At 61.0% G+C, this 23,824-nt stretch overlaps 1 protein-coding gene across 3 annotated transcripts; it reads right to left on the reverse strand.

The window, feature by feature from the left end:
- Positions 1-866: 866 nt before the first annotated feature.
- On the reverse strand, positions 867-23,308 carry RINL (Ras and Rab interactor like). 3 transcript variants are annotated; one of them, XM_039511065.1, is made up of 13 exons: positions 23,071-23,308; positions 21,190-21,269; positions 19,301-19,454; positions 17,157-17,298; positions 16,038-16,155; positions 12,402-12,474; positions 11,559-11,647; positions 10,721-11,083; positions 9,652-10,278; positions 7,226-7,540; positions 6,560-6,688; positions 5,971-6,134; positions 867-2,468 (listed from the first exon to the last, which is right to left on the reverse strand). In XM_039511065.1, the coding sequence occupies exons 3-13, from the start codon at positions 19,360-19,362 to the stop codon at positions 2,151-2,153; spliced, it is 2,400 nt and encodes a 799-aa protein (XP_039366999.1). In that variant the 5' UTR covers positions 19,363-19,454; positions 21,190-21,269; positions 23,071-23,308; the 3' UTR covers positions 867-2,150. The 3 variants fall into 3 exon arrangements, with proteins under 3 accessions (XP_039366999.1, XP_039367000.1, XP_039367001.1); XM_039511066.1 differs by lacking the exon at positions 21,190-21,269; XM_039511067.1 differs by lacking the exon at positions 23,071-23,308 and having other exon boundaries at positions 9,712-10,278; positions 21,190-21,592.
- Positions 23,309-23,824: the final 516 nt, after the last annotated feature.

Here is a 23,824-nt window from a genome sequence, read left to right on the forward strand (position 1 = left end):
ACTCAGATGCAGCTGCCTCTGGGGTGGAGCCATGGGGGGGGGCAGTTTATACAGCACATTATCCTGCACCCAGCACTGAGATGCAGCCACCTCTGGGGTAGCACATGGCAGCTGTTTATACAAGGAGCCTTCACCCAGTGCTGAGGTGGGGTGCAGCCACCTCGGGGGTGGGGCATAGCAGCTGTTCATGGAGGGATCACCCCAACAGCACTGAGATGCAGCTACCGCTGGGGTGAGGAGCAGCAGCCATGGGTACAGCTGCACAACGCTGCATGACAAGTTGGGACAGGATGGGAAGGAGAAGGCAGTAACCAGCTGAAAGTGCAGGAGACATTTAAGGATGCAAAACAGAATCATCCGCACGAGAATTGGGTCTGGACACTGGGGCTAGCCCCCGAACTCTTGGGGGACGGGCGTGGGGATCTAGGGAGCTCAGGACCCTCTTTGTACATCTCACCCGACAGATGGATGGCTTTGTCCGGGAGCACTGGGGCCAGCAGGACTGCAAGTGAGTGCCTCCCCCGTCTCCACGCACCAGGCCCCCCGACACTGCATTGACGGCCACTGTGACTGAAGGGGGAGCGCCCCCTACTGCCCCCCCCTTTGCTCCCTATCATTGCACTGGGGCCAGCAGCACTGCCAGGAGAGCATCCCCCTGCACAGAAGCAGCTCAGCTTGGGAGCGCACCTAGGAAGGTGAGCAGGCGGGAGGTTGCAAGACAGGAGGCTACTGCATTGAGACCTGCTGAAATGCCCCAGTGCAAAAACATATCCCTGACAGCTGACTGTGACCCCCTCTCTGCCAAGCTGCAGGCAGCGGCCCGCTGCCATAAACCGTTATAGGGGGTGGTGTGTGAGTGCTGCACTCCACCCCAGAGGCAGCTGCATTTCAGCCAGAGAAAAACTCATTGAGGCAGAACACCTGGGTTCTATTCCTGGCTGGCCCCTCCCCCATTTTGTGCCTCAGTTCCCCCTCCCCTCCTTTGTCCATTTAGGCCCAGTGCCTCAAAAAGAACTTGGATGCTTTAATTCGCATTGCCAGCAGCTGGGCCTAAGCCCTGTCCCTCACCCTGCGTATGTACCATAATACACTGAATAGCAACCACAAACCCTCCCGCCCACGCTCCGCCAGGCCTTGCGTTTTCAGAGGTTCTCTCTTTTTATTTAAAGAAAGAGTAACCAAGCGGGCCAAAGTCCTTTTTATAGCCCTCCCCTGACAGGGGGGAAGGTCATATAAATATATAGCCCCTGACGTAGCCAGAAGGTTCAGGAGTTTAAGGTCACTTCCCCTTTAAGCAGGGATTCCCACGAGCTGGGCTCCCAGCCCTAGAGAGAAGTGGCAAAGCTCCCAGCATGGTATTGGAACAGCCTCAGATTGTGGGGGGAACTAAAGGGCTGGTTAGTTACATTCATCTGGCTTTGCGGGTGTGGGGGGGGGGGTCTGGTGCAGCCCCTGGGATGGAGGATGATTCAGGGCAAGCTGCCTCTCCCCCCACCCTGCCCCTTGGGCGATGTTTGCCAGCCCTGCCCTGGAGAGGATATTAGATTTGTTTTTCCCCTGCCTCCTGGCTGAGTTTGCTCACAGAGGGGCAGCTCTTTTCACCCTTTCCCCCTGGGCGGCGGCCTCCCAAACGCATACGGCACAGGCCCACCCTGCCCCCGCTCAGGCAGCCGGCTAGAGGTGAACGGTTCCTGCACTCCGGACCGCAGCGGCCTGAGCCATCCACGCCCCCGCCCTGGGCTGCAGCTGGGAGCCGACGCGACCAACACGGCCCCAGGGCTCGTAGAGTTCCGAGAGAAGGAAAGGCCGTCCCGGCTCGGGACACCTACTCCCCCGAGCTGTGCCCTGCAAAGATGGGGACGCCCCATCCGCGGTAGGATTGTCCCCTCCCCAGTCAGTTCCCCTGGGCTTCGGCCGTTCCTAGTTATAAGTCAATGGGGCTTCCACGCTTTCCGCTGGCCACTCCAGCACCTGTTTGCGCCGACCGTTGGGAAGTTTGAGTTTGTTTTTAACCCAGGCGTCCTGACATATTAGGACCCGGGAGGCTCTGGGGAGAGTCCCGCCTCAGTCCCGAGGTCACTGGACTTTGACTGCACGGACTGGATGCTCCCATCCAGGCAGCCTCTGATTGCACCGTCTCTCCACCGGCTTTATATTGGTTCCTGAGCAGGGGTTGGGCCGTCGCCCTCCGACGGGGCTTCCGGCTCCTCTCCCTTCAGCTTGTAAACGAAGCAGCTGGAGGCGCTGTGGGATTTGAGGGACGCCGAGCGGATCTGCTGGGGGCGACTGTCCCCCGCCAGGAGCCGGGAGGTGCTGTCCGTCACCAGGAAGAGACCATAGGCCTCCGGGTTGGAGACGCCATATTTCTTGCTGCATATCACGCACACTGCGGCCGCTGTCATGTGGGCAGGGACGGGGATGGCCTTCTGGTTTGTGAAGGGCTCTTGGAAGGAGACGTACAGAATGTCCTAGGAGAAGGAGAGGGGGAAAAAGATAAATCAAGCAGACCAGAGGCTATGGCGATGGGCACCATACATACCATAGACAGATCAGGTAGGGCACTGGACTGGGACTTGCGAGATCTGGGCTCTATTCCTGCTGAGTGATCTTGGACAAGTCCTGTCCCCGTTCTGTGCCTCAGTTTCCCCTCCCACTCTTTGTCTAGGTGGGAGGAGCTAAAGGAGCACTCAAGGACGATAAGGCCGTTGCAGAGAAACTAAATGAATTCGTTGCATCGGTCTTCGCGGATGAGGATGTGAGGGAGATTCCCAAACAGATCCGAGGAACTGTCCCAGATTGAGGGATCATTCGAGGAAGTTTTGGAACAAATTGATAAATTAAACAGCAATAAGTCACCAGGACCAGAGGGTATTCACCCAAGAGTTCTGAAAGAACTCAAATGTGAAATCGCAGAACTACTAACTGTAGTCTGTAACCTCTCATTTCTGTACCAGATGACTGGAGGACAGCTAATGTGATGCCAATTTTTAAAAACAGCTTCAGAGGAGACCCCAGCAATTACAGGCCTGTAAGCCTGACTTCAGTACCGGGCAAACTGGTTGAAACTATAGTAAAGAACAAAATTGTCAGACGCAGATAAACATGATTTGTTGGGGAAGAGCCAACATGGTTTTAGTAAAGGGAAATCACGCCTCACCAATCTGCTAGAATTCTTTGGGAGTCAACAAGCATGTGGACCAAGGGGATTCAGTGGATATAGCGTACTTAGATTTTCAGAAAGCCTTTGACAAGGTCCCTCTTATGCAAAGTAAGCTGCTACGGGGTAAGAGGGAAGGTGCTCTCCTGGATTGGTAACTGGTTAAAAGATAGGAAACAAAGGGTAGGAATAAATGGTCAGTTTTCAGAATGGAGAAAGGTAAAAAGGGGTCTGTTCTGGGCCCAGTCCTATTCAACACATTCAGAAATGATCTGGAAAAAGGGCTAAACAGTGAGGTGGCAAAATTTGCAGACAACACAAAACTACTCAATAGTTAAATCCCAGACAGACTGCGAAGAGCTACAAAAGGATCTCTCAGAACTGGGTGACTGGGCAACAAAATGGCAGATGAAATTTAATGTTGATAAATGCAAAGGAATGCACATTGGAAAACATATTCCTAACTATATATATAAAATGATGGGGTCTAAATTAGCTGTTACCGCACAAGAGAGAGATCTTGGAAACACAGTTCCCTGAAAACATCCACTCAATGTGCAGCGGCAATCAAAAAAGTGAACAGAATGCTGGGAATCATCAAGAAAGGGATAGATAATAGGACAGAAAATATCATGTTGCCTCTGTATAAATCCATGGTACGCCCACATCTTGAATACTGCGTGTAGATGTGGTTGCACCATCTAAAAAAAGATATATTGGAATTGGAAAAGGTTCAGAAAAGGGCAACAAAAGTGAGTAGGGATATGGAACGGCTTCTGTAGGAAGAGAGATTAATAAGACTTGGACTTTTCAGCTTGGAAAGAGAGACAGCTAAGGGGGGATATGATAGAGGTCTATAAAATCATGACTGGTGTAGAGAAAGTAGATAAGGAAGTGTGGTTTACTACTCATCACACAACAACTAGAGGTCACCAAATGAAATTAATAGGCACCAGGCTAACAACAAACAAAAGGAAGTATTTCTTCACACAATGCACAGTCAACCAGTGGAACTCCTTGCCAGAGGATGTTGTGAAGGCCAAGACCATAACAGGGTTCAAAAAAGAACTAGATAAATTCATGGAGGATAGAGATCCATTAATGGCTATTAGCCAGGATGGGCAGGGGGGATGGTGTCCCCAGCCTCTGTTTGCCAGTAGCTGGGAATGGGCGACAGGGGATGGATCACTTGATGATTTTCTGCTCTGTTCATTCCCTCTGGGGCACCTGGCATTGGCCACTGTCGGAAGACAGGATTCCGGGGTAGATGGACCCTTGGTCTGACCCAGTAGGGACGTTCTTATGTTCTTATGTCTATTTAGCACGTAAGCTCTTTGGAGCAGGAGCTGCCTCTGACTGTGCAGCGCCTGGCACAACAGGGGCCCTATCTCAGCTGAGGCCTCTGGGTGCTACCGTAATACACCTAATAACCAACCACAGGTGGATCAAGAGAAAGAGTCAACCATTCGAGGCAGCTGTGACTAACTCATTAACATTTACAAACTTGAAAGCTTTACATAGAGTGAAGCTTTGTTACTCAGCTTTCCGTCGTCACCATTCTCTCTGTGAATAAGGGTGATGTGCCTTTAAGAAGGCGGGGCTTTATGACCCCGACTCCTGGGCGGAGCTGTGTGTATATAAACAAGGCCAGACACATGGCTGGTAGCTACAGGCCCGCCTCTCGGTGGGCTGATCATAACAACGGGATGGCGGGCGAGGCTAAAACTCAGACCCCTCTGTTCCCAAAGCACTGGCGATGAAGGAGAATCTCCCTTAGCTTTTCGTGTTGGGTCTATGACACACGCACAGCTGTGGAATTCCATCTCGGTGCGGAGGGGGAAGACGAAAGCCGCACAGACATGCGCGACAGCTCATTGTAACACCCAGAAGCCCGTTAGTCCTTCCAGCCCCAGGGGCTTCCCCAAAATAGGGGTCTGTAGAACGCTCGACTATGAACCTGTCACTCTGGTTTATGGGCAAGCAGCAGAATTATGCAGCACTGATCAGCCCCAGAGGTAGGGGGCACCACCCATCCGGAGTACAAAGTTATTATCTAGCTTATAGACATGTTCTGAAACACACTGAGAACCCACTTCTCCATAGTATTAAGCACTTTGGGATTGGTTCATTGGGATCCCGGATTCCCAGTTCACGCAGCTGCTGCACACGGCTCACTCTCCTGTCTTTTCTCCTACGACACCTCTACCCCGATATAACGCGAATTCGGCTATAACGCGGTAAAGCAGCGCTCCGGGGGGAGGGCTGCGCACTGCGGCGGATCAAAGCAAGTTCGATACAACGTGGTTTCACCTCTAATGCGGTAAGATTTTTTGGCTCCCGAGGACAGCGTTATATCGGGGTAGAGGTGTAGCGATGCATTTGACATGTTCCCAAGGCGACCGCGAATTCGTGCTTTCGTTCACGGTTGCGTGTCCTTGCTCAGAATAAACCGATGATCCCATTTTTCACAGACGGGGAAACTGAGTCACAGAGAGGCGAAGGGACTGACCCCCAAGATCACCCAGCAAGTCAGGACCAAAGAACCCAGGAACCCTGGCTCCCTGTACCCCCTGTTGTAACCAGTAGACCATGCTACCCTCCTAGACCCAGCGATAGAACCCAGGAGTCCTGACTCCCATCCTTGCCCCCGCTATAACCACTAGATCCCACTCTCTTTGCAGAGCTGGGCATAGGACCCTGGAGTCCTGCCCCCCAGTCCCTCCGTTCTAACCACTAGCCACCCCCACCAGAGGCAGGTAGAGAACCCAGGAGCCCCCTTAGAGCGGCGACCTCCCCAGAGCAGCTGCCCCTACCTGGGAGCGGCGCCGGCTGTGTTGGTTGTGGTGGATGGTGCGCCGGCGCTGCCACCGGTGGATGGAGTCCTGTGCTTCGATGCTGATCTGCCGGGTTACCATGGCCGACTGGAAGTTGCTGATGTGGTAAAGAGCCCCGAACCAGGTGGTGAGGTAGTAGCCACCTGCAGAAGGGGGGAGGAATGCGGGGCTCAGATGTCAGGGGCCCGTGGGCATGCCCGTCGCTGCTAGGGGCTGGCACACAGAGAGGATAAAAGGCCTACTACTGCTTCCGGCGAAGGGAGACCCCCGTCTAGTCTCCATGGCCTGTTTGCTTCTCACTCGCAGTCCTGTGCTGCAAGGCAGCTGGGTAGCGCCAGCTTCCCCGCCAAGCCCTGCAAGACCCCACAAACTCAGCTCAGCCAAGGAGCCATCGGGGGCCCTCCAGGCACAGCTGACCAGGGCATGGTTTGACCTCAGCGGCCGGCTCCCAACCCTACGAGCCACCGGGTCAGCCAGCCCGGCTGCAGGCTCACCCCTAGCAGGGGTGTCCAGGAGCAGCCTGCAGGTCCCCAGCCCAGCTGGGGAGGGACGGGGCAAGGGCTCTGACCTTCTCCCTGCAGCTGGCTGGGGTCCAGCAGCTCCATCATGTACTCCACGTCCAGCTGCACCGCCACGATGTCGCACTTCACCAGGACGTAGGTCAGCACAGGCAGGAAGTCGTCCGCCCCATAGACCTCTGAGCAGAGACACACACGCGGTGAGAACGCCCCCCCGAGGCGCCAGTCCCAATACCCCGGGGGCGGGGGCTCGATTTCCCCCCCCCACAGGGGCTAGTCCCAATACCCCAGGGTGCGGGGGCTCGATCTCCCCCCCGCAGGGACCAGTCCCAATACTCCAGGGGGGCTGATCCCGCCCCCTGCAGGGGCCAGTCCCAATACTCCAGGGCGACCAATCCCACCCCCGCAGGGGCCAGTCCCAATACCTGGGGGGGGTTGATCCCACCTCCCGCAGGGGCCAGTCCCAATACCTCAAGTTACGGGATGGCCACGGTATCCCACACAATCCCCTCCCCACCCCACCCCGCCCGAAACAGAGACCCATCAAGGCTGGGGCCGGAGATGGCAGCTCAGACAATTCACAGGGACAGGGGCAGACAGGGAGGGGGTAGGACGCCATCTTTGGGGGCTGGCGCAGTGGGTTCCCACGTGGTAGCAGGGATTCCCCCGGAGACGGGGGCAGGTTTCCCTGGCAGCCCCGGGCAGCCCCCCCCTACCCTTGCCGCCGGTGCCGTGGTTCATGGCCTCGTAGATCAGCTTGCAGGCCTTGAGCAGCTGGGCCTCCTTCTTCTTGGGCGAGTAGGCCTGGTGCATCTGGAGCAGCTTGGCCTGGATGCGCTCGAGGGCCGGGGCGTCGGGGACGCTGGCCGTCACCCCCAGCTCCGCCAGGCTCTGGCGGCCCATGGTCAGCTGGTGATCGCGCAGCTTCTGCAGGCTCCCGTCCCGGCTGTGGAAGTCCAGGAGCTGCCCGTAGACGCAGTCCCGCAGCGGCTTCAGGACGCACTTGTACAGGGCCGCCTCCACCACGGAGCCTGGGGGGGCGGGGATGGAGAGAGGGGGGCGGGGGTCAGACAGGGCGTGTGCAGCCCAGCACAAGAGCTTGGGGGCTCCGGATCAGGAACCTCGTCTCCATTGGGCCTGGTACACGGGGGCTCTAGTGGTTAGGCTGGGAGCCAGGACTCCTGGGTTCTATCCCAGCTCTGGGAGGGGAGTGGAGCAAGTGGCTATAGCAGGGGGGCTGGGAGCCAGGACTCCTGGGTTCTATCCCAGCTGGGGGAGGGGGAGGGGGAGTGCGACACCACACACACCAACCCCAAAGCACTTTGTTCTCTCCGTTAAAGCATCGCTACCACCGAATCCCGCCCCGTCTTGTGGAGCTGGGACCCGTTATCTGCTGCCCTGCCCGAACCCTGGCACCAAGCTGTCCTCCCCTAGGAGTGGGGGGAGCCTCTGGGCCCCCCCCACAGCACCAAGGGGCCAGGCTCGGTTCCCCTTTAAGAGCTCTCCTCCCTTCTGGCCCCCCCAGTCCCCCCCCCAGCCCTCAGCTTCCTGCCCAGGCGCTCACTGACACCCCGGAGCAGGAGCGGATGCTGCAGCGGGCTGGGGGTGGTTTGACCACAGTGGCCTTTCCGGCTGCATTTATAGACAGCGCTTCTCTTCCTGGAGGGGCTATTTATAACCCCGGGGGGGTGGGGGCGCTACTAGCTTACCCGTGACAGGCTCCAGCTCGGGGGGGGTCTATTCAGGGGCCCTTCCCCCCACCAATTGCCGGAGCCAACCAAGATCGGGTGGAGTCTGGGCAACCCCCACCCCGCGTGTCACACCCCCACCCCGGCGATGGGGGGGTGGGAGGTAAAAATCTGTCTGTGGCCTGTTCAGGCCTTGGGCACTCTGCTGAGAAACTGTGCAGCCGGGAAGCCAGCTGAGACCCAGCAAGCGTCTTCCATGCAAGGGGCCCGTGGGCAGGGGGGGGGATGGGAAATGACGGGGCGGGGGGGGAGCGGCTGGCACAGGCTGGCTCTAAAGTGGTGACCTCATGGTGGGATTCACTGAGCCAGCCCCCCACCCCTGCATCGCCTTGAGAATTCCTCCCACGGGGGAGGGGACTGTGCCCCTTCTTCTGCATCGCTCACCCCGTACCCAGGTCCCAGCTCCCCCATCCTATGGCCGCCCCCGTACCCAGCTCCCAGCCAATCCCCATCCTCCCACCTCCCCATACCCAGCTCCTGCCCTCTCATCCTCCTGCCCCACCCGTACCCAGCTCCCAGCGCCCCCAACCAAAGGCCGCCCCCCTACCCCGCACCCAGCCAATCCCCATCCTCCCCCCTCCCCATACCCAGCTCCTGCCCTCTCATCCTCCTGCCCCACCCGTACCCAGCTCCCAGCTCCCCCATCCTATGGCCGCCCCCGTACCCAGCTCCCAGCCAATCCCCATCCTCCCACCTCCCCATACCCAGCTCCTGCCCTCTCATCCTCCTGCCCCACCCGTACCCAGCTCCTGCCCCCTCATCCTCCTGCCCCCACCATACCCAGCTCCCCCATCCTATGCCCCCCCCGTACCCAGCTCCCAGCCAATCCCCATCCTCCCACCTCCCCATACCCAGCTCCTGCCCTCTCATCCTCCTGCCCCCGCACCCAGCTCCCAGCTCCCCATCCTATGGCCCCCCTGCACCCAGCTCCCAGCCAATCCCCATCCTCCCACCTCCCCATACCCAGCTCCTGCCCCTCATCCTCCTGCCCCCGTACCCAGCTCCCAGCCAATCCCCATCTTCCCACCTCCCCATACCCAGCTCCTGCCCTCTCATCCTCCTGCCCCACCCGTGCACTCCAGCTCCTGCCCCTCATCCTCCTGCCCCCGTACCCAGCTCCCCATCCTATGGCCCACCCAATACCCAGCTCCCAGCCAATCTCCAACCTCCCACCTCCCGTGCCCAGCTCCCGCCCCCATCCTCCCAACCCCGTACCCAGCTCCCAGCCCCCATCCTACTGCCCCCACATACCCAGCCTCCAGCCACTGCCCCTGCAACTCGAACCCAAAACCCAGCTCCCAGATCACCCTCCCCCCGGGAGCCAGACGCCCCGTTCCCAGCTGATGGCCCCCACCCCTTTGCCCCCATACCCAGCGGGCCCCCCCGCCCTGTACCCAGGTCCATCTCCTCGAGGTCCCCGCACTCCCAGGCGTCCTGCAGCTCCGAGCTCTCACACAGGTAACCCTTGAGGCTGCTGATCATCTGGCGGATCTCCTGCAGCAGGTCGGTGCTGGTGGGGTGCCGGGCCGCCCCGCCCCGCAGCACGTGCCCCACGAAGTTCTGCACCAGGCCCCCGACGTAGGAGGCCGGATCCTGCGTCAGCTCCTGGACCCGCTTGGCCAGCCGGCGCTCAGCCGAGAGGAAGCTGCTCAGGGCGCTGCCCACGGCCGACAGCCGGTGCAGGACCCGCCCCGGCAGCGCCGCCGACGGGTGCTTCTTGCGGGGCGTGGCCGGGTGGGCGTCGGCCTCCTCTTCCACGCTGCTGACCGACAGCGAGTCCAGCTCGGGGATGGGCGGCAGGAGCAGGCTGTCCCGGGGGCCCAGCAGCGAGGACTCCGAGTGGGACTTCTTCAGCGCCCAGGGGGCGTCCGAGGCCCCCTCGATCCAAGAGACCCGGTGCGGGGAGGCCGGGCCCTCCTGCCTCTCGGCCGGCGGCGAGGACGGCGAGTCCTCAGACATGTTCCAGGCCGGACGGCGCACCAGCAGCTTCCGTTTCACCGAGGCCGGTGGGGCATCATCGCCTGCTGGGGAGAGCGGGGGCGCTGAGGGACTGGCGTCTCGCTCCCCCCGTGGCAGCCCCCTGGAGCGCGGCTTGCGCCCGTTGCCCCGGGCAACGCCCCGTAGAGGACGGGATTCCCAGGATAACAACCTACTACAAGGCTCGCCGCAAAAGGGAGCGACTCCTTCTAGTCTAGCTGGCCTCTAGGGGCTCTGGGATGAGGAATTTACCCCCACCTCCCTACGTCTGATCCTGAGTGCAAGGCAATTCCACCCCCCAGGAGCCTGCAATATGGGGGGACCCCTGTGGGAGAGGGGAAAGGGAGCGGCCCAGGCACTAAGGGTCAGCCAGGGTGGGCGTGTTACCCAGATGCCACAACCCCACTGCGTCCCAGCACCCACCCGCCCCCCCCAAGCCCGATCCCAACAGCTCCACCCCCAAACCAATAGGCCTCTGGCACTGACCTTTGTCCGGCTCCCCCTCTTTCCCGGGCTCTGGGGCTCCCAGCTGATCCGTCTCAGTGCTGGCGGGCGCCAGCGGCTTGTCCGACAGGCTGGGTCCCTGCCCGTTCCTCAGCCGGATGGTGCCCCCTCTCTCGGGCAGGTGGAACGGGGGGGGTACCCCGGCGGGAAGCCAGCCCTCACTGCTGTGCTCCGACAGGAAGAGCGGGTTGATGATGCAGAGCGCCCCGTCCTCCGACGTCACCCGGATGGCGCAGGCCGGGCCGCTACTCTCCAGGGGGCTGGGGGGCTCGGGGCTGGACCCCATGTTCTCTTCCTCCTCCTCCTCGCCTGTGGCCGATGGCTTAAAGGGAGGACTCCAGAACCCTGCCGGGGACACCAGGCAGCAGGAGACAGACGTGAGCCCATGGGCAGACGGAACCCAGCTGAGGGGTCCGCGCTGTGTGCTGAGGGTAGGACACAGGTACCTTTCCTGCCCCACTCTCATGCTCTGGGGCTTATTAGTTAAGGTGGGGTGGGGTGGGGTAGGGAGGAAGCCAGGACTCCTGGGTTCTATTCCCAGCTCTGGGAGGGGAGTGGGGTCTAGTGGTTAGTGCAGGGGGGGCTGGGAGCCAGGAGTCCTGGGTTCTATTCCCAGCTCTGGGAAGGGAGTGGGGTCCAGTGGTTAGAGCAGGGAGGCCGGGGAGGCAAGATTCCTGGGTCTTCTCACCCGGCTCCATACAGAGGTCGGACACTGACCCGACATGACCCCATTCCCCCCGCCCCGCCCCCGAGGGAAGATGCCTGGCTTCCTCGCGGAGGCCCTGGCTGGGGGTGAAATCGCCCTCGGGCGGGCACTCACTCATGCCCAGGGCTGCGCGGGCGTCCAGCTCGGCCCTGCCGAGGCGTTGCAAGGTGGCCGGGAGCCGCAGCGGGAGGGGCAGCACGTCCCTGCAAGCAAGAGAGACCAGGAGCCGGTGAGTGGAGGGTCGCAGGGAGAAGGGGGAGTGCACCAAGGACCCTCCCGATGCCCACACCGGCCAGGGCCCTGCCCTCCCGGCGCCATCCAACCCCCCTCAGACGGTCGCACCGGCCAGGGCCCTGCCCTCCTGGCGCCATCCAGCTCCCCCCGGATGCCCGGACTGCCCAGGGCCCCCCCAGACACCTGGAATGGAAGAAGCAGGGGTGCCACGGGGGAGGGGCATGCCCCCACGCTGGGCGGCTGCAGGAGGAAGTCACCGTGGCCACCCTGCCCCCACCCCCGCAGCTTCCTCAAACCCAGGCCAGCGCCCTTGACTTCCACTTCTCGGAGCACTGGGCTAGGGGATGCCCCCATCCCTGCCGCGCACCTCCCCCTCCACGCACCCACAGCCCCTCGGCTAGGGTACTTTTCACCCGACTTGGGGGGGGGCAGCTTACTGGGTCTTTAAGAGTTGAGTGGGGGGGGGGAGTCAGGAGTCCTGGCTCTACCCACTAGACCCCACTCCCCTCCCAGAGCTGGGGAGAGAACCCAGGAGTCCTGGCTCCCAGCCCCCCCCCCCCCGCTCTAACCACTAGACCCCACTCCCCTCCCAGAGCTGGGGAGAGAACCCAGGAGTCCTGGCTCCCAGCCCCTAACTGATAGAGGCAAAGGCCCAGCCCTGGGGACAGGAGAGCAGAGAAGTGTCACCTGTCCCCTCCCGTCCCGTCCCCCAGCCCAGCTCACCTGCTCACAGAGAGGAAGGCGACCAGTTCCAGTAGACCCAGGAAGCGCAGTTGGGACCCTTCCAGGCAAACAGCTGGAAGAGAGAGAGAGATGGGGTCTGAAACACAGAGCAGGACCCCAGTGCAGCCGAGAGGCTGGGGGGGCAGGGGGGGCTCCAGGGGGCTTGCCTGACAGCAGAAGCCAGCTGGAAGTTTTCCCCAGTCGGGAGAGTCTCTTGAGCTCTTAAGAAGCGGCTTGTTCTGGGGTGGGGCATGTCACAGCTCCAGTTGGTTCCAAAGGGTGAGGGGGGCGGAATCTGAGTGACGGGGCCTCCAGTGCCTGACCCCCTCCCTAGTCTGTGCTCCCCATAGCACCAGACTGCCAGAAACCCTCCCTGATCCCAAGTGCCCAATGGTGAATCAGACGCACCAAGAAATGAAGAAACAAGGTGATGCGGAGAGTCCATGGCAGAGCAGGAAAGGAACCCAGGAGTCCTGGCTCTCAGCCCCAGCCCCGCTCTACCCACTAGACCCCACTCCCCTCCCAGAGCTGGGGCGAGAACCCCGGAGTCCTGACAACCAGCCCCCTCCCCGCTCTAACTACTAGAACAGTGGTTCTCAAACGTCTCTTTCCCTGTGGACCACTTGAAAATTGCTCAGGGTCTTTGCGGACCATTTAATGATCTTTCCAAATGTCGTTTGTACCGTTACCTAACTATTGTAAAGCACTTTGGATAAAAGCGCTATATTTAAAAAAAAACCTTAATATGAATAAACTTTTTTGTTCTACAAATAAAAACACAACTCATGTTTTCATATCAGTAATTTTACCTTTCTAATGTGATGCATGTGCCCTCTCTCCCCTGCCGCGGCAGCCCCCCAGCTGGGGCTGGGAAGGAGGGGGTGTCTCTCCCTCTCTCCCCTGCCGCGGCAGCCCCCCAGCTGAGGCTGGGAAGGAGGGGGTGTCTCTCCCTCTCTCCCCTGCCGCGGCAGCCCCCCAGCTGGGGCTGGGAAGGAGGGGGTGTCTCTCCCTCTCTCCCCTGCCGCGGCAGCCCCCCAGCTGAGGCTGGGAAGGAGGGGGGGGTCTCTCCCTCTCTCCCCTGCCGCGGCAGCCCCCCAGCTGAGGCTGGGAAGGAGGGGGTGTCTCTCCCTCTCTCCCCTGCCGCGGCAGCCCCCCAGCTGGGGCTGGGAAGGAGGGGGTGTCTCTCCCTCTCTCCCCTGCCGCGGCAGCCCCCCAGCTGAGGCTGGGAAGGAGGGGGGGGGGAATCTCTCCCCGGCAGCCGCAGCCGTGGAGCTGGGGAAAGTCGCTTCTTTCTCTGCCCACCACAGCCCTGCACGTCCCAAATTCCCCCCACCCCCTCTTCTCATCCCACTGCCCCCTCCCACCGACCCCCTATTCCCCCCAAGGCCACCCCCTCACCTTACACGCGCGTCTGCTGGGTGGCCCGTCATTCTCTCGTGTGCGGCCGCCCAGGGAATACGGGCCCAGTCCGGCCCTTAGCAGGAACTATCCACAAATCAGCTGAATGGAACTCACTGGTGGTCCCCGGACCACAGTTTGAGAACCTCTGCACTAGACCCCAACGGCCCTCCCAGAGCTGGGGAGAGAACCCAGGAGTCCTGACACCCAGGCCCCCCCACCCCTGCCCCGGCTCTAACCACTATCTGGCATTGTCCGGCACTCGTTTAAATCACTGTTTCCTGATGCTCCCAGCCCTGGTCCACACCGACCCCTCAGGGGCAAGACCGAGGCCCTGGCTGGCTCCAGCGGGGCAGTACCCCGGTCCGTTCCCTTCAGGGCTGCCCCGAGTAACCCCCGCCCCGGGCACAGAACACGTCTGCAGAGATCGGCAGAGATAAGCTGCCCCGACACTTCCCAGAAGCGAGGAGGAAGCTACGACAGGCTGCCCTGATGCCAGCGCAGGGTGGGAGCGTGGGCCCAGCTGGAGCCTTCACTTCATTAACCCTGGGGCTGATGGAGGTTCTGGCTGGGGAGCGAACCCAGGGGTCCGGGTGGGGGAGATTTTTCTATCCACCTGCTTGACCTTGGGCCCAGACCTGCCATCGCTCTGTGCCTCAGTTTCCCCCCCTCAGCCAGCTCTGCACCAAGCCAAGCTCCCCACACTGCGCCTTCTCCACCTCCGGCAGCTGCCTCCTCTCCCCAGCAGATTTACAGTCTCCCACCCTTCCAACACCCCCAGCTGCGAGAGGTCCACAACCTGCAATCCCCCTGGGCTGCCAAGCCAGATGCACCTTTGAGAGAGGCCTGGCAGGAGCACCAGACAGGGAGCTCGGACACCTGGGTCCCTCCATCCTCGGCTCCTTTACCAGGAAGAAGGAAAGGGGTTGATGGAGGCAAAGGCATTGCTGGCTGGGAATGGGAACCCAGGAATCCTGGGTTCAATCCCCTTCCCTGCTCCCTCCCTCTGTATGACCTTGGGTCAAGAGCTGTCAATTTCCCATGCTTCATTTTACCCCATCGATCCTAAAAAGGGGGATGATTTAACCTCCCCACTAAGATGTCGTAAATGTGGAGAAACTGAGGCACAGAGAGGGGAACAGAGTTTCTCAAGGCTACACAGTGAATTAGGAGAAAACAACCAGGAGGTCTGGCTCCCAGCCCACCCCCCCTGCTCTAACCACTAGACCCCCCTCCCCTCCCAGAGCCGGGGATAGAACACAGGAGTCCTGGCTCCCAGCTCTAACCACTAGACCCCACTCCCCTCCCAGAACCAAGGAGGGGACGCAGGAGTCCTGGCTCCCAGCTCTAACCACTAGACCCCACTCCCCTCCCAGAGCCGAGGAGAGAACGCAGGAGTCCTGGCTCCCGGCTCTAACCACTAGACCCCACTCCCCTCCCAGAGCCGAGGAGAGAACCCAGGAGTCCTAGCTCCCGGCTCTAACCACTAGACTGAACTCCTCCCTAGCTGGGCGCTGCCCTTTCCTGCCCCACATACCTCACCAAGGAAACATGAGCTGGGCAGGGGTGAAGCTCAGAGGCTGGTGCTGAAACCCAGAGCAGCATTGCCGACGGGAGCAGCCGTCTGCGTCCTGGGGGGTGGGTGGGTCTAGTCCGCAGCCCCTCCCCGGGGTCCCCTGCATGGCATCAGATCCTTCCCCCTCCAGCCTTTTGCTATAGCTGGGGCCCTTCCCTTTTCTTCTACAGCAGGAGGAAACAACGTCACAGACCTCAGGACTTTATGGGCCGGTTGTATCATCCAGCTGTTGTCGAGGCAGTGGGGACTAGTGGTTAGAGCAGGAAGAACTGACGTCTGGACTCCTGGGTTCTATCCCCAGCTCGGGGAGGGGAGCAGGGTCTAGAGGTCAGAGCAGGGGGGCTAGGCATCCGGACTCCTGGGTTCTATCCCCCGCTCGGGGAGGGGAGTGGTGTCTAGTGGTTAGAGCAGGAAGAACTGACGTCTGGACTCCTGGGTTCTATCTGCAGCTCGGGGAGGGGAGTGGGGTCTAGTGGTTAGAGGGGGGGGCTGGGAGCCAGGACTCCTAGGTTCTTTCACCAGCTCTGGGAGGGGAGTGGGGTCTAGTGGTTAGAGCGGGGGGGGGGGGTGCTGGGAGCCAGGACTGCTGGGTTCTATCCCTGGCTCTGCTGACGCGCTGCATAAGCTCAGACATGTGGCTCCTGGGGGCTGCCCTGACCTACCCGAGTCATCCTCCTTGATCTGGAAACGGCAGACGGCTCCAGCTCCGTGCCCCTCTCCGCTGCTCTGCACCGACAGCGCCTTGCGCTCCCCGCTCCCCGCGCCGGTCACCAGGAACGTCTAGGGACGGGAGAGAGTTCGGTGGGTTTGGGTCCCATACGAGGAAAGATTAAAGAGGCTAGGACTCTTCAGTTTGGAAAAGAGAAGACTAAGGGGGGATATGATAGAGGTGTATAAAATCATGAGTGATGTTGAGAAAGTGGATAAGGAAAAGTTATTTACTTATTCCCATAATACAAGAACTAGGGGTCACCAAATGAAATTAATAGGCAGCAGGTTTAAAACAAATAAAAGGAAGTTCTTCTTCACGCAGCGCACAGTCAACTTGTGGAACTCCTTGCCTGAGGAGGTTGTGAAGGCTGGACTATAACAATGTTTAAAAGGGGACTGGATAAATTCATGGTGGCTAAGTCCATAAATGGCTATTAGCCAGGATGGGTAAGAATGGTGTCCCTAGCCTCTGTTCGTCAGAGGATGGAGATGGATGGCAGGAGAGAGATCACTTGATCATTGCCTGTTAGGTTCACTCCCTCAGGGGCACCTGGCATTGGCCACTGTCGGTAGACAGATACTGGGCTAGATGGACCTTTGGTCTGACCCGGTACGGCCGTTCTTATGTTCTTATGGAAGGGAACAGGCCAGCGGGTCTGGGTGGGGCAGCAGGGGGCCTGGCTTTGGAGGCCGGTTTGTGGGGTCCCCAGCTGAGATGGGGGGGGGCAGTTTGGCTCTCTCCATGCCCCACAGGGCTTGGTTTGTTCCCAAAGCGTGCGGTTCCCAGTCTGACCCCAGCCGGCCAGGCATGGTGCTAACGGCAGCCCCAGGGCATTGGCCAGCCCTCCACGTGGCAGGAGTGAGGACAAGGTGAGGGTGTAGCCCCTAACCCCCAGCCACCGCCTTACAGCCCCGCCCACTTTACAGCCCCGCCCAGCCACCACCTTACAGCCCCGCCCACCTTACAGCCCCGCCCAGCTGCCTCCTTACAGCCCCGCCCACCTTAGAGATCCATCCAGCCACCACCTTATAGCCCTGCCTGGTCCCACCCCCCGTGTCCAGCCACTTACCCCAGGCGGCTGCATCCTCAGCAGCTCGGTGGCTTGCTCCGGGCCCAGGCTGAGCAGCTGCCAGAGCCCCTGGGTCAGCAGGAGCCTGTCCAGGAGCGTCAGGGGGGCCTGGCACTGGCCATTCTGCAGCAGGCGCTGGGGGCTGCGCGCAAACACACGAGAGGCATTGAGCTGGGGGTGGGCATCGGCCATGCCTTGGGGGTCCGTCCAGCCAATGAGAGGGTGTGGTGGTGCCTCTGGCTAGCCTCCCATTGGCCAATGCGGCAGCGCTGTCCCGGCTCCTGCTCGTGTAGTTGAATTTAGCGGGGCATGAAAAGCCGTGGCTGGGTGTCCCGGACACCTGGGTTCTAGCTGGTCGCAGGAGATCCCAGCCCAGGCCCACAGCTCCTCACAGCAGGAGATGGGGGTGTTCTCTACCCCCCTGTCTACGGCAGAGACCTCTCTGCATTGTACCCGTTCCTAAGGATCCTAGCAACCACTGGACCGTAGCTTGAAATACACATGCACACACGTGTCAAGCATTTACGGTGCTGGATGGCACTCAGGGCATGTTGGGTCAATCCCCAGCTCCCTGGGTGAGTCACGGCATCCCGCTGTGCCTCAGTTTCCCCACTTGTAAATAGGCGCCATGTCCCGTCTCCTTTGTCTAGTTAGATGGCAAACTCATTGGGGGCAGAGACTGTCTCTTATTATGCGTCTGTGCCGTGCTGGGCACAATGGGGGACCCCTGATGTCGGGCGGGGGGAAAGGAGAGGGTGCTGCTGCACCTGGCATGACAGGGGGACTCCGATCTTGCTTGGGGAGGGTCTGTGCGGTGCCCAGCATGATGGGGGCCCCAATCTTAGTCAGGGGGGTTAGTGCAGCTCCCAGGATAACAGGATTGCCCCCAACCTAAGTGGTGGTGGGATCAGGCCAGGCCCTGGCATGATGGGGGGGCCAATCTTGGTTGGGGGGCTCTTTGCAGTGCCTGGCATTAGAGGTCCCCCAGTCTCAGTTGTGGTGTCTAGGTGCTACAGTAATATTTTATTTCACACCCCATCGGGACTGACGGGGGGGACACCCTAATATCAGCCCCCCCCAAAATCTGTAACTGGGGTGAAACAGGGGGTAGGGCCACAGCATACCTGATGAATCAGAGGCCCCAAATTTCTCTGCACCCCGTAACCGTAGTGTCGCCCCCTTTTCCCAGGCCTGCTCTGGCCCCAACTTGGACCCTAAACGTTGCCAAACGGAGCCGGAAGCTACAGAGAATCGCTTCTCCTGGCGCCGAGCTGCGCGTGTGATGGAGGGACACACACGCACACACCTCCCCATCCTCCTGCGACGGACGCCTACCCAGCCCCACTGCGAAAGGAACACAGCTCCACCACACTGTGACGGCTCCCTCCACCCACACACCCTTTGTAACGGCTGAAAAAGCCACCCAGCCACGCTCTCCTCCCCCCGCCCCACCATGGCGGATTTCCAGGCCTCTAGGGACTAGGGGGAGGTGAAGGCCCCGCCGTGGGCCGAGGGAGGGTAGAAACTTGCAATGGCCTGAACATGTGTTCAAAGGGCTCCCTGAAATGTGTGTAAGCCAGGAAGGGGGGAGGCATGCACACACCACCCCCACCCCAGCCTACACCTCTCCCCCCACCAAACCCCCGGCTCTGCATACCCACACATCTTGAAACCCCATCAAACCCGCTCCCAGCTCGACCTGGGAAGCACCGATTTGTGCATGGGGGAAGAGCAGAACCAGGAAGGGAACGGATCCATGGCACTGCCTCAGTTTCCCCCATCCACCCCATCTGGCCCTGGCCTCACTGTCCCCATCCACCCCCCGTCTTGGGCCTCTCAAAGGAAAAGTTTTGCTCCTGGATGTCCCGGACAGCAGAGCGAGGGCTGGGGCAAGCTGCAGAGCTTAGCACAACCCCACACAGGGGCTGACCAATCCCCAGCCCTCCCACCAAGGGGGCTAGAACCCAGCTCCTCTTGCTCAGACCCTCGAGCTAAAGGGGAATCCCTATTGACTGGGAGCAGTATAGGGCATATGACACGCAGCAGTGGCCCTGGTGCCATCCAGCAGAGGGCAGTGGTTGCACACGTACTGTCCAAAGCTTGGCTGGATACACAGACTCACTCCTGTCTAGAGGTTTGCTTACCGGCTATCATTGTTCCCAGCCCCCGAAGGATCGACATCATCTTCAGCAGACACGTGAGGCATCCTTTATAGCCCAGCAGCTGTAACTAACCCATCAGCAGAGGCAGCTTGCTCGGAAACCTGCGTCCCAGGATGCATTTAGGCGCCAGATCCCTCTGCAAGCAGGAGACAACTTTGTAATGGGGGCAGAGGGGGCATGAAGGGCCATTGTGTGTGTGTGGGGGGGTGTTGCCCCCCTGCCTGCTGCAGTGTTACTCTCACTCGCATTACCCCCTTCAGCCTCTAGGTGTCTCTCTGCACAGCACAGAGGTCCCAGCACGGGCCTGTCCCCTGGTTAACAAGAGAGACACAGCTGGCGCGCGAGCTGTGTTGGGGTACGTCGCTGGGGGGCAGTTCTCCTCAATGCACACCTCCTGTTTCCGGAGGACCGTGATTCCGCGTGGCGCTACCACTGCCCACGGGCAGGATAACCGCCTCATAGGATCAGACCCAGCCTGACACTTTCTGGTCCTAGGCATTGGCTATTCAGCCTGGGAGCACCTGGGGTGCAATGGGGGTCCCCACTTCCAGTGGGGCCCTCTAAGTGCTGCAGGCACATACATCAACTAGGGGATGGGCGTCTCTGGGGACCGGAGTCCTTTGTGGGTCGCTGGAGCGGGAGCTCCCCCCGACACAGAGCCAACGCCCCTCAGCCTTGCACCGGACAGGACCCCAACTGAGTCCTGGCTCCATGGCCCGCGTACCCCTGAGAGCCGCCCGCTCCCCTGAAACTCCCTGGTGTCCCCCTTGGCGCATCAGTCTCTAGAGTGTGCTTGTAAAGGGTTAACAGCCTCCTCCCGACCTCTCCGTGGGCCCAGTTCTGGGGCGCTTGCTCCCCAGTCAAGCCCGAGGGAGCCTTTCCAACGGGTGCTTGGATCAGGGCTCAGGAACCTCGCTGGGTTTAACCTCCCCCAACCCCGCCCCTCCCACCTGCAAGCCCGTATTCCCAAAGGGGGCCACCAGGCTTCAAAACAAACCCAGCGCTGGTGTCAATCCGCCCAGCGTGTCATCGGGGGAGGCGGAATCATCCCCAGGTTTAGTCACTGGGTAATGGAAACCCCTATTTCAGTTCCTCTGCTCTCCCTAGCATCTGGGTGTGTTCCAGCATCGCCTCCCCCGTAAACGGGAGCCCAGAGCCTCTGGGGGTTAAGTGAGATCGGGCTCACAAATTGGTTTGCAATTGATCAGGTGTATTATGGTAGCACCAAAAGGCCCCCGACCGAGATCGGGGCCCCCCCGTCACGCCGGGCGCTGCCCGGACCCCGACCGAGATCGGGGCCCCATTGGGCCGGGTGCTGCACAGATGCTGACCAAGATCGCAGCTCCCTTGCACTGGCTTCTGCACAGACATAGGGCAAGAGATAGCCCCTTACCCCAAAGAGCTTCCACTCTCAATAGCCAAAGGGTGGGAGGGGAAACCGAGGCACGGAGCAGTGACTTGCCGGGGGTCACGCAGCAGAGCCAAGGCCAGAACCCAGCTCTCCTGAATCCCAGCCCCCTGGGCCACTCTGCTTCTTAGCCTGAGCTACAGGGAGGGAGCTGACAGGTGTCTGACCCCACAGATCGGGCTGCGTGTGGCTGCGGCCAGCCGTCCGACGGATGAAGGGCCCTGCCGGCTGGTGGCACCCGGCCGGAGATGCTTCGACTTCTGTCTGATGCCTGAGGGCTCAGTGGAGCAACTGGGAGTCCAGTGGGCTGCGGATGAGGGCGTCTTTCCACTGGGGCCGTGGGCCCCAGCCCGATCCACCTCCCTTCACCCAGATCTCCCGGGCACCCGGGCCCTTTGCCGACAGACACTGCCGGGAGAAACCCAGCGAAGGAAGAACGCAGCAAAGCCAAGGGGGCTCTTACCTGGGGCAGGGAGAAGCAGCAGCTGGGAGATCTCCGGTGAGGACGAGAGCGAGGGAGAGGTGATGACGAAGGAGCGAAGGCTGTGATGCCAGGGCTGTGGTTATTATATCTCCGGCAGCCTTCACGTGGTCTCTGGGCCAGGCCGGGCGGAGGGGAAAGGCCACGGGGCGCGGTGTGAAGGCGAGAGAGGAGGGGGAGGGACCGGCGCCTTTGGGTGTCACACTTCTGGCGCCCGCTGGGACCCGGGAGCGCCAGCAACACGGCAGGGTGCCCTCAGGCGACTCCCCCCGGGACAGCGTGGACAAAAGGGCCAGGTTCTTTGGCATCCATAGCTCAGGATGGGCCCTGGGCTGGGCTAGCAGGGGGCACCGGCGGGCTGGGCTGGCAGGGGGCTGTGGGTCGGGGGTGAGGGGCACCGGCACAGCTGGGGCGGAGGGAGCCCAGCGCTGTCCCGACAGGTGCACAGCTCTGCAGGGATGCTGCGAGAAGGGACCCAGCCTGCGAGGCCCGTGAAGGGTTTCGCATTTCCTCCCGCGCCTCCTTTATCTGAGCTCACATCTACGCAGCGAAGCTCAGGTGGGGGCCGGCCCCGGGAGCGCTGGCTCTTGCACTTGAGTGCTGGGGCCTGTGTGGGATGGGGGACCGGGGAGGGGGGGGGAGGGAAAGGATCTACTGGAGCAATTCCCCCCCAGACCTTCCATCGCTCCCCTCCCCCCACATCAGAGCCATGGGCCCATCTAGCCCGGTATCCCGGCTGTGTGCCCGCACTGGGCTCTTGGGCCCATCTGATCCAAACCCTCCCCCCAGCCCCCAGTGCTCCTGCGCGTTCTCCCCTCGCTCAGCATCTCTGTAACTTTCTGTCTCCTCCCACCCTCGGCCTGCGACAGGAAAACACGTCGCCGCTTTCCCTCCCCGGCTAAAAACGCCACCGGCCTCCGGCCACGGGCTGGGCTGGGGGTGAAGAGCGGGAAACACTCTACCCGCCCCCGCCAGGACTATCCCAGCGGGGGAGAGTCCTTCCCCATCACCTCCACCAGGGGGAATCGCTCGGTTACCCAGGCAGGGGGCAAACGGGGGCAATCTAGTGCCCAGCTCAGCCGCTCGCCCCACGGCGCCGGGCACAGCCGGGGAAAGGCAGAGCTGCGAATTACAGCTGCCTCGCGGCAGGGAACCCGGCCTGTCTTAGGGGCAGCCGTCCGCAGGGTGAGATCGGCTGGCTGGGGGGGAGCCCGAGGCAGTAAGTGGGGCTGGGGCGCAGTGGGGGGGGTTTCTTCCTTCCAAGCAGCAGGAAGGGAAGGATCAGAAGCGAAGCAGAGCTCCCCTGCCCCAGTCTGACCACTGAGAGACTCACAAAAGCGCGACTGCTAATACCACGGTCAGCTAGACTCGGGAGTGCTCCAGGCCTGCTCCAACCCACAGCCCCCCTGACCTCCCTGAGCTGGGGGCAGAACCCAGGAGTCCTGGCTCCCAGCCCCACCCCTGCTCCAACCCAGAGACCTCATCCCCACTCCCAAAGCCAGGGGCAGAACCCAGGAGTCCTGGCTCCCAGCCCCGCCCCTGCTCCAACCCAGAGATCTCATCTCCACTCCCAAAGCCAGGGGCAAAACCCAGCAGTCCTGACCCCCACCACCTTCCCGAGCCAGGGGCAGAACCCAGGAGTCCTGGCTCCCAGCCCCCTGCTCCAATCCATAGCCCCATTCACACACCCCACCCCGAGGCAGGGGCAGAACCCAGGAGTCCTGGCTCCCAGCCCCCTGCACACACACACCCCAAGCCAGGGGCAGAACCCAGGAGTCCTGGCTCCCCCTCCCCCACCGTTCTAACCACTAGCCCCTATCTGCCGACGACAGTTCTACTTCCCTTCTGCGGCTCGGCACGTACCTGCTGCGTCCCTCCACAGCTCAGCCACAGGCACCAGAGCCGCTTCGACGCCCGCTCTGTCCCTGCGCGGCTGGGAAGGGACGCCAGAGCCCCCGGCCCCTCCCTGCAGGCCGAGCCAGGATGCTCTTTGGTTTGTGTCTGTTCCGGTCTTGCAGCCGAAGGGGTTTCGTAACCCTGCCGCTCGCCTGGACTTGCTGCCTCTGACAGGAGCTCGCCCGGCCTGCTCCAGCACTGGCACCCTAGGCGGAGGAGAGGCAGGGCGGCTGGTGCTTGCCCCAGCTCTGGGAGGAGAGTGGAGTCTAGCGGTTACAGCAGGGGAGGGTGGGAGCCGGCACTTCTGGGTTCTCAATTTGGCCTGGGGCCAGTCACTCCTCCCACTCTCTGTGTGCCTCAATTTCCCCAGCTGCAGAACGGGGACAGAAACGCAGAGCTGCCCTCCTGAAGTGACACACGCCAAGCACAGAGGGCCATGGCCTCGCCTCCTGGCAAGAAACCTCTGACTCAGGGCCTAAGCCTGTCCGCACTGCAGCCAGCGGGACGAGTCCCACAAGGGGAAGGAAACTTGGGCTGGATTCTGATCTCGGCTAAATCCGCTCCCAGTCGCACCAGCCCGTCTATAAGTAACAGCAACTAGGCCTGTTCCTTCTTTACCAGATCTCAACCCGCCTCACCCTCTTTCACAGATTTCTCCTGCCTGTGAGGCAGGGCAGCTTTACCATCCCCTTTTCACAGATGGGGAAACTGAGGCAGGGAG

Source organism: Mauremys reevesii, linkage group 22 (genome assembly GCF_016161935.1).
Source record: "Mauremys reevesii isolate NIE-2019 linkage group 22, ASM1616193v1, whole genome shotgun sequence".
Lineage (NCBI taxonomy): Eukaryota > Metazoa > Chordata > Testudines > Geoemydidae > Mauremys > Mauremys reevesii.